The sequence below is a fragment of the Sinocyclocheilus rhinocerous genome, unplaced genomic scaffold (genome assembly GCF_001515625.1).
Source record: "Sinocyclocheilus rhinocerous isolate Xijiao unplaced genomic scaffold, SAMN03320098_v1.1 scaffold2213, whole genome shotgun sequence".
NCBI classification, from domain to species: domain Eukaryota; kingdom Metazoa; phylum Chordata; class Actinopteri; order Cypriniformes; family Cyprinidae; genus Sinocyclocheilus; species Sinocyclocheilus rhinocerous.
Window position 1 is genome coordinate 251,970 of NW_015634046.1, and position 11,231 is coordinate 263,200.

General features: G+C 31.5%; 1 protein-coding gene across 1 annotated transcript in view; it reads right to left on the reverse strand.

Moving 5' to 3' along the window:
* LOC107745363 (cysteine-rich motor neuron 1 protein-like) overlaps window positions 1–11,231 on the reverse strand; it is a 44,648-nt gene that overhangs the window by 23,429 nt on the left and 9,988 nt on the right. The window contains exons 2-3 of the mRNA XM_016559234.1: window positions 7,946–8,098; window positions 2,574–2,735 (exon numbers count right to left, since the gene is read on the reverse strand). Of these exons, the coding sequence (XP_016414720.1) occupies window positions 2,574–2,735; window positions 7,946–8,098 (315 nt within the window). The remainder of the gene's footprint in view (window positions 1–2,573; window positions 2,736–7,945; window positions 8,099–11,231) is intronic.

Sequence of the window (11,231 nt, forward strand, 5' to 3'; positions counted from 1 at the left end):
GGTGTGGCTGACTCTTAACTTTTATAAAGAATATCTCTTTGGATTTGAGACTTTAGTCTTTGCAACTTTACAGATCTTCTTTATGCACCAAGAGCTTGTAACACTCCAAAGAGAAAGGAAAAAATGAAATTGCATCATATGACCCCTTTAAGAGCAAGCATGCCCTCGACTGCAGTCCTTGACTTGGTTCAATGATAAGCGTATCATTGTTATAAATAGTATCTGTTATAAAATATAAACCATGGCTCACATGTGGTGTGTTTTTGAACGCAGGAACGGAGAATCTCTTCACATGATAAGCCTGTCTGTCTGCCTTCAGATATGGACTTATGGAGATAAAACAAACAGTATATTGACTTCTAAAGACACTTTTTAATTTTCAATGATTAATCTGCCACAATAAATGTCTATGAATTATATTCATACCGGAGCTTTTATCAGAAAACACCCATATATGCGAACAAGATTTATTTTGGTTATTTGATTAAACAGTATATCATGCAGGGCTGCACGATTTGGGGGAAAAAAAATAATTGTGTAATTTTCTGATAAAATTGTGATTGCAATATAAACGCAAATTTTTAAAATAAAAAAAGCTTCAGGTTTGCCGTGCTTGTTTGTAGGGCTGCACAATACGACAATCGATCAATAAATCAATAAATAAATCAATAAATCAATAAATGATGTTGTTTGTTGTTATTATTTTATTGTCATATTGATATATAATCAACATTTTTGGACAAATTTTTATTAGTATCCTTATTATCATTTTCCTTATTGTAATTGTTAGTATCCTTATTATTATTATTCATTAATTTTATTATGATTATTATTTTTATCAAATAAAAATGTTAAATAAAATGAGAAATTTTGCTATCGTAATGATTTACTTTAAAATAAAACAATTACCATTTAAGAAAAATATAATAATAATAATAATTATTATTATTATTACTATTATTGTCATTATTATTATTATTATTATTATTATTGTAAATGTCTATTAATTGTGCATCACTCATTTTAATTTCAATTATATTTTTTATTTTTGGTAATTTGGTAATTTTTTCTAATCGAGGACGTTCCCAAATGTCTGTAAAGTAAGGTTTTGTCAAATGTAGCTCTATTTGCACTCATCTGCAGCTCAGTAAACACTCACACACCTCAGCATCTGTCGCCTGCTCAAACACGGATGCATGCATTCATTCACGGTCGGTTTTTCCTTCTAATATGACTATATCTGCATCTACATGCCTATAGTAGCTTTTGCATGGGCTGCTAGACACTCTTGAGATGCCAAAAAATATGTTTTTTTTTTTTTTGCAAAAAAATATTTAAAATATATTCTAAATATTTGTTGTAAACCATGAAGTTCAATTAAATATATATTTGAAATTTAATATATATTTAGTTTTAACCTGCATATACCAAAATATATTTAAAAATGTATTTCAGGGGTAAGAAAATACATTTACAATATTTCAGTAGCCTACATTTAGGCTTTGTTCATGATTTATTTTTATTCAAATTATCTTTCTTTGATTAAAATATATGTGTAGGGCAAAATATATTTATAAATGCTTCAAATATATATACATATATGTTTATATATATAGGAAAAAGTGGTCAAAATATAGCAAATATATTTGGGATATTAGTTTAAATAGTAGTTTAAATGTTTAAATATATAAGAAAATATATATATTTGAGGTTTTAGGACAACTTTGATGAAAGGTTTTGATCCACTTCAAATGTTGACTACTATATATATATATATATATATATAGGCTATTAATAGAAAAAATGTATATATGTAAATATATCTTAAAATATTATAATAATTTTAGATAGAATTTAAATTTTTTAATAGATTGTTTTATATTAAATATATTGCATTGAATATATATATTTTAATATTTAAAAAAAAGACATATTCTGCAAATATATAAGGACCTTGAGACCTTAGTCACTGGTGTTTAGTGATGAGCTTCTGGCTCGAGGTCTGCATTTAAAGACCAGACCAGTTCTTCCACACTGACTCAATCAATCACTTCTTTCTGAACCTGGTCTTATACACAGACGCATTGTTGTGTTAGAATAGAAGAGGGTCCTGTCCAAACAGTCGCTATAAAATTAGAAGCACACGATTCCCTAGAATAGCATTATATGCTTAAACATTAAGATTCATACTCATGGAAATTACTAAAGTAGTCAAACCTGTTCATTAGAAGAGTGTGTCCCAATACTTTTGGCAATATAGTGCATATCAAATATTAATAAAGTTTAGTGCTGTCAAACGATTAATCGCGATTAACTGCATTCGAAATAAAAGTTTTTGTTTACATAATATTTGTGTGTATATTTATTATGTATATATAAATACACACACATACAGTATATATTTTGAAATTATTTACATGCATGTATTTATATGCATATAATTTATATTATATATAAACATATTTAATATATAAACATAACATATATTTCTTAAATATATACATGCATGGGTGTGTATTTATATATACATAAGCATCCTGTTCAGTGTGAATGCACTGGAAACGCTGCGTTACCTGCGGCTCGCTGGCACTGACTGCGGTTGGCGTACGTGAAGTGATCGTCGCAGCTCTGAGACGAACAAACACAGCCGTCGGCCGTCAGATTACAGCCAGAAAACACACACGCCGGGTTCACGGGACCCACAAACCTGTGTCTGTGTTCGTGACGGAGAGAACCTGAGAAACACAGAGAGTTACAGGTCAAACACAGGCTAGCCATGATTAATGCGGCATATAAATTGCGACTTACTCTAATGTAAACTTGGACACATTTCTTGAATTTAAATAAATTTAGGTTTATATAACTTTATGCTGAACATAAACACTGTGACATGATGGTTTATGAAAATATATATCATGTATTAACCTTTTAAAACACGTCCCAGAAGAGCTGCGCGCATGTCTGCTTTTGGGACGTGTTCCAATCCCGGCGCAATGAAACAAAAGGCAATAAAAAGATTATTGTGCTGATATTAATAAAATCTATATGTTGAATGTGTTAAGTAATGTTTATTAGACTTTCTTTCCTGTGATGGGGCTGTTCAGAGAGAAAATGCAAGAGTTTATGTTGATTTAAATGCTAAATGCTGTTTAGTTTGTAACCAGAATACTAATAATAATTAGAAAAAACTATTTCTACATAATGAGGGGCTTTTAATTATAAACAAGCTTGATATACACTGGGATAGTGGTCGACTGATATGGGTTTTTTGACAGCCGATGACGATGCCGATATCTTGGAAAGCAGGGTGGCCGATATAAAGCCGATATAATCGTATTTATTTTAATTAATATTTAAGAAATTTAAAATCATTTGAAAATGGATTAAAAAATAAATTTGTAAAATAAACATACTTATACTTTAGATGACAAAGTATTTTCCACAAATAAATAAATATTTAATAAAAATAGAATTAAAAAGTAAGTAAACTGTAACCAACAGGGCACTCAGTATTCTGGGAAGTTTGTGTGCATTGGGAATCATATTTTTTCAAATAAAGCCAAGGTAACACTCATTTTACATACAGCACAGTGAAAATGACATGAATATGTCAGTGGGCAAATGCATAAAGCGCAGCATAATTTGAAATCACAAATTTAATGTTTAAATTTATAGCGAAAGGGAACACCGAAGCACTTTTTTGTCTGTTTTCTCTAGTCATGTAGTACTGATTTAAAAAACAAATACATTTCTATTTAACATGGAATATGCTGCATGAAGTTTCTTTAAACATATTTTTGGGTTTCAAATAAAAATAAATAAATTAATTTAAAAAAGCATGTTTGTGAGCATATGATGTGTGATTTATTTATTTTTTTTAAAGTGAACTGTTCCTTTAAAGACCACATGAGAGTTTTGAGCCTTTTAGTCCATGTCCATTATATGCCAGTTAGACTGATATGTTAGATTCAGGAGTACACTAGCATAACTAATGCTTTCTGGTTTTCTGTTTTAGTAGGACATATGTTAGCCACTACCATTCTTCAAGAAATTGAAGATTTTATTCAGGAAGGATGAAGTAAATTGATCAAACGTGGCAGTAAAGACATTTGTAATGTTACAAAATATTTGCATTTCAAATAAATGCTGTTCTTTTGAACTTTCTATTCATCAAATAATCCTGAAAAATAAAAAGTATCACGGTTTCCACAAAAATATTTGTCTGCATAACTGTTTTTAACATTGATAATAATCAGAAATGTTTCTTGAGCAGAAAATCAGATTAGAATGATTTCTGAAGGATCATGTGATCATGTGAATATTTAACAATATTACTATTTTACTGTATTTTTATACAAACAAACAAACAATCTTTCAGGTCTTTAACTTGCAGTAAATAAAATATTTAATAAATAAACTATTTTTAGTTAACTAAGATATAGCGAAGGCAATAGTCACTTTTCATTGCTCTTGGTGTTTTAACTCTATGTAACAGTGAGTAAAGCAGAAACTGAAGCTCTCTGGTTTACAGGGCGATGCGGTGAAAGATCTCATGCAGCGTTTTTTGGGCGACCAGGCAGCTATGAAGAGACAGGTGCTCTCGGCCAGCTCAGTGGAGCAGAACTTCCTCGGTCTCAAGCGGCTGATAGTGAGTAGCACATCATATTTATTCCTAATTTTTGACTCATTTAAGCACAGGCAGACACGTGTTTGGTGTCTTTTTTGTGTTATGGCTGAGATATTTTAAGTTGGAGGTGAGCGGCATTTATGGCGAAGCTTCACTTTTTGTACTTGTTCACCATCTCCACGTCTTTTTGAGTTTCATGACTGTCCAAACTAACTTGCGGCAACTAGCATTGATTTGCCCCGAACTGGAAATTGGTGCCAAAATCAGAGCTAAAACCCTGTACTGTAATGTATTCCAGCCATTAGTTGGCAAAGTAGATTCTTTGTAGCTTCTAGTTTCTCTGAGACTAGTGCAGGACAGACAAGCAAAATATAGTATAGTCACTCACAATATAGTTATTTGAATTGAATCCTCTCAACAAAAACCCAATTTTTGGCTTTTCGATTATTGCAGAACATAAATTCTGTGACCAACAAAAGTTTATGATTCTTGCATGTTTTGTCCGATATGATCTTCACAAATGAACACAACTAATGAATTTTGCTAAATGCAACTGGCAGAAGTAAAAAGCTAAACACAGAACCAGAAATACTAAAGAGAAGCTGTTTCCAAAAAATATGTTATCGCTGCAGCACTCTATTGGGAAAATAGTCACATTCAAGCATTTAAGTGCTTTCGTTTTCTGTTAAATCTGATTATTTAAATTCTACACCACTCCTTCCAATCCAATCAATTTCAGTCTGATTGAACTCAGTCGGATCAACTGAGGTGTTTACATAAAGATTTTTCAGTTCGATTGAGCCACCAATCTGATAATAAATGGGTTATCTGGGTGCATGTAAACATGCTGATGTTGCTTGATTTTGTATCACTAGCAAAATCATCACACACATATAAAGTATATTAGTGGTCGACCGATATTGGTTTTTTGACAGCCGATGCCGATATCTTGGAAAGCAGGGTGGCCGATGGCCAATATAAAGCCGATATAATTTTTTTATTTTAATTTATATTTAAGAAATTTGAAATAATTTGAAAATGGATTAAAAAGTAAATGTGTTAAATTAACATACTTATACTTTAGATGACAAAGCATTTTTCACAAATAAATAAATATTTAATAAAAATCTAATTAAAAAGGAAGTAAACACTGTAACCAACAGGGCACTCAGTATTCTGGGAAGTTTGTGTGCATTGGGAATCATATTTTTTCAAATAAAGCCAAGGTAACACTCATTTTACATACAGCACACAGAGAAAATGACATGAATATGACAGCGGGCAAATGCATAAAGGGCAGCATAACTTGAAATTACGAATTTAATGTTTAAAGCATTCAATTTGCACGGACCGAAAGCCACGTAGAGAACACACGATCATGCAGGTCACACTTCACAAGATCTCACAACTGGATTCGACTAAGTTTGCGAAATTAAATGTTCATTAGTCATTCAAAGATTTGTTTAAATTATGTAAATGCGTATTTGCTGAATGCTGATGGCAAACGAGAAAGTATTATAATGTTTGCCTTTCTATTACTAATAATATAGAAGCAATCGTTATAATACTTTTTGTATACATTTTAATTCCTTTGTTTTTTGTTCGGATTATTAGACAGACTTCTATCCGTATTAGACAGAACTGTTAACGACGACGGCGAACAACAGGGAGAATGTGAGCACTGTGCGCTCAGGCGCTGCCGCTCTCAGCGCCGTCAAAATAAAAGTTTGCCTCTTCATATTTGAAAAATGCCAAATATCGGCCGATATATCGGCCTTGGCGATATATCGGTCGACCACTACCCTGGGACTCTTATTTTGAAATGTCTATTCTTTACTACTTCCAGCAGCTCATTAAAAAAAGAGTGGAGAAATATGGGAACCAAAATATCAACAATAATAATAATAAAAAAAGACTTTATGTATAATGAGGGACTTTTAATCATAAAGAAGCTTGAAATAGCCAGGGACTATTATTTTGAAATGTCTATGCTTTACTACGTCTGACTGCTTGTTAAAAAAGATGAAAAAAATATCGGAACCAAAACATAAATAATAACCAAAATAAAAGTGTTTATGCATAATGAGGCCGTCACACTTTTGCTACTGTGAAGGAGCGAGGAACGAGGAGACACGGATGAAACATAAACGACAGTCTTTAATAATCCAACATGGGAAACACGGAGCAAACGGGAACACACGTAGCACATGGAAAGACGTATAATACCGGACGCTAGACACAGGAAAACACTAGGCTTAGGTAAACAGAACTAAACGAGGTAATATGGGGAGGGAAAAGACAACAAAACAGGTCCATAATCCTGACAGAGGTACATTTAATCATAAACATGCCTAAATTATACAGGGACTCTTACTTTTAAATATCTATACTTTATTACTTTCAGTTGCTCATTCAAAAATATCAAACAAATACGGGAACCAAAATACCAATAATAACACCAAAAAAAAAAAAGTGCTGTCAAACGATTAATTGCATCCTAAATATGCTCTATTTTATAGAGGGCAAAATATATATTTTTAAAAGCTTTAAAATAAATCATATTTTTCATATTTTTAGTTTCAAAAACATACAAAAAATATATTGGTAAATATATATGTGAGTAAATTTATAATATTTTAGTAAATTTGTTAGGCCAATTTTTTGTATATTTTAAAATATATTTACAAATATTTTTGAATATATATATATATATATATTTGGCATGTGTGACCCTGTACCACAAAACCAGTCATAAGGGTCATTTTTTTAAAATTGACATTTATGCATCATCTGAAAACTGAATAAATAAGCGTTCCATTGATGTATGGTTTATGATAGGACAATATTTGGCCGAGATACAACTATTTGAAAATCTGGAATAAAAAAAATCTAAATATTGAGAAAATCATCTTTAAAGTTGTTCAAATGAAGTTCTTAGCAATGCATATTACTAATCAAAAATTAAGTTTTGATATATTTACAGTAGGAAATTTACAAAATATCTTCATGGAACATGATCTTTACTTAATATCCTAATGATTTTTGGCATAAAAGAAAAATGTATAATTTTGAGCCATACAATGTATTGTTGGCTATTGCTACAAATATACCCCACATGTTTTTTGAAACACAGTTTCAAAAATATCCCAAAAAATTATTGGTATATATATATATATACATTTGCCATATGGGTAAAACCTCTTAAAATTATAACTGAGACTTTTGTTATACTATTTAAGACTTGTTATGGCCTTAAATTCAATCACATCACATGTAAGATTTTTTTAAGACTTTTTATTTTGCGTGTGAAATCCACACCTGTTTTCCCAGCATGCACACATGCGTCTCTGTCGGGGTAGCTGTACGTCTGGATGCAGGAGTGTTTGGATCCACACACACACTGTCCATCCACACGCTCACAGCCGCTCACTAGCGGGCAGCGCTCGTCTGCATCCGTCGCATCGGGTACCGCTGCGGAGAAGAAGACAGCGTTACCATGGTAACCCAGACTCGTCTCTCAGGCTCGTTTCATCTGCGTCTCGGCAGTCGCTGAGATTTGTTTGCTTTCGTTCCACAGAATGGCACCAAACAGAGACGCTTAAACAATGTCACGCCTGGAAAGATCTCTGTAATGTCTCAGTTGTTTCAGAAAGCAATGACTTTCACCTGTTGTTCTCAGATTTTCCTTCATTAAAAAAGCCTCACAAGTGTCTCCTCTAATGTAGGTCAAGTATTCAATCATCACTATTATTATTATTGCTCAGAGTTATATATATATATATATATATATATATAATAAAAACATAAAAAATGAAAATGAGAAATGTGGAAAATAACTTAAATAAAATAACTTGAAGTACTAAAATAACTAAAACTAAACTGAAATAAATAGAATAAAAAATAGAAATCATCTTAAAAAGCACATAAGTTTACTAAAACTTAAACTAAATTAAAATGAACACAAAAATAAAAATAAAAGCTAATTCAAAATATTAAAATATACTATAATAGTACAGAATGAATACTAAAATAACACTGCTAAGTAGTAAATGTAATGTTATTTTAGTATCACTGGTATACTGTAGTTTCTGTCAATATTTTGAATTAGATTTTCTGTTTTTACTTTATTTTTAGTTAAATTATAAGTCATTTTATTGTGTTTTTGTCATTTATTTAAATATTTATTTATTGGTTTTAGTTTATTTAGTTGTAGTTATTTTAGAACTTCGAGTTAAACTAAATGAAAATGAGAATTTTTCCTTGCCAACAAGCAAAAAAATATATTTAAGGTGAAGTACTAAAATGGCTAACACTAAACTAAAAGTCCTGAGGAGAAATAAAAATAATAATTAATTTAATAATAAATTAAAGCTAAATTGATTTTTTTTTTTTTAAAGCACCAAAATATTACTAAAACTTAAATTTAAATTAAATTGAAAACAAATATTAATAAATTTAATATAAAACAAAATTAATTAATATGAATAAATACTATAATTGTGTATAAATAATACTAAAATAACACTACTAAACTCAGCAACAGTGTTATTTTAGTATCACTGTTATTCTATTATATTTTTGTTAATATTTTGATTTAGACTTTATTTTTTAAAGTGACACCTTAATTTTAGTTTTAGTTATTTTATTGTGCGTTTTAGTCATTTTTATTATTTTTTTTTTTTTTAAATGTCTATATAGCTTTTTTGTTTTAGTTAATCTAGTTTTAGTTATTTAAGTTAAACTAAATGAAAAAGAAAAAGTTTATTTTATTTTTTCCCCCTTTTTTTACATTTGTTTAAAAAAAATCTATATTTTATTGTATTTTTCAAGTTTCAAGAAACATATTTTTAATGGTTTTAATTTTACTTTTAGTTAATGATAATAAACCTGCATAGTACTGTAAACTAATCTGACAATAAATACTGACAATAAAAGCACAGTGAGAAAAAATCAGACTGAGAACATCTGAGACAAAACTGACACTTGACTGAAACATAAAGGAGCTCTGAAAGAGCAACCTCTGAGTAATAGTATTGTCCTACACTAGAAACAGCTCCAGTCTTTCTAACTTCCACTGCCTCAGGTTTCTCGTGAGCTCTCCTGGAGTCTCACATGCATCTCTGTGTTTTTCCTCTGCCATGTGTGTTAAATAAGTCTAGAGTATCCACGTCAGACGCAGACCCCCTCGGGCTCCCGCAGGTTCTGGCTGAAGACCCCCCAGCCCGCCGCATGTGAATAAACAAAGACAAAGCGGCTTCGGCGGCTCCTACGGTCCCCCATGATGCTCTCCTGGGGCTTGGCTCACAAACGCTCCCCAAACAAAGCAGAAGAAAACTGCTCAGGAGACGCAACAGAGATGTGTTTCTACTCTAAAAGTCCTGAGGAGAAATAAAATCAGACCTAAAGTAAGAGTAGATGTGCTTTTTAGCTCAACTCTCCCACTGATCTCATTTTTGTCTAGGAGAACAATTGAGGTATAATGTTTTTTTCTGGTATTTCGCAATACCGTGTTTTTGGACATTACCATGGCAATACTATAGTATTTTGGGGGAATACCATGTTTATGGAGATGTACCATGGCAATACTATAGTATTTTGGACAAGGTACTATGGCAATACCATGTTTTTGGACATGTATTATGGTAATACTGTAGTACTTTGGGGGCTTTACAATGCTTTTGGACAGGTGCCATGGCAATACTATAGTATTTGGAGGGCAATACCATGTTTTTAGACATTACCACGGCAAAACTATAGTATTTTTGGAAAATACCATGTTTTTGGGCCTATTTCATGATAATTCTATAGTATTTTGGGGGCAATAACATGTCTTTGGACATGCACCATGGTAAAACTACAGAATTTTTGGGCAATACCCTGTTTTTTGTACATGCACCATGGAAATACTACAGTATTTTTGGGCAATACCATGTTTTTTGTACATGCACCATGGAAATACTACAGTATTTTTGGGCAATACCATGTATTTGGATGTGTACCATGGAAATACTACAGTATTTTAGGGGCAATACCATGTTTTTTGTACATGCACCATGGAAATACTACAGTATTTTGGGGGCAATACCATGTTTTTGGACATGCACCATGGTAAAACTACAGTATTTTTGGGCAATTCCATGGTTTTTGTACATGCACCATTGAAATACTACAGTATTTTTGGGCAATACCATGTTTTTTGTACATGCACCATGGCAATACTATAGTATTTTGGACTATTCCATGTTTTTGGACATGTACAATGGCAATACTATAGTATTTGGAGGGCAATACCATGTTTTTAGACATTACCACGTCAAAACTATGGTATTTTTGGAAAATACCATGTTTTTGGGCCTGTTCCATGATAATTATATAGAATTTTTGGGCAATACCATGTTTTTTGTACATGCACCATGGAAATACTACAGTATTTTGGGGGCAATACCATGTTTTTGGACATGCACCATGGTAAAACTACAGTATTTTTGGAAAATACCATGTTTTTGGGCCTGTTCCATGATAATTCTATAGTATTTTTGGGCAATACCATGTTTTTTGTACATGCACCATGGAAATACTACAGTATTTTTGGGCAATACCATGT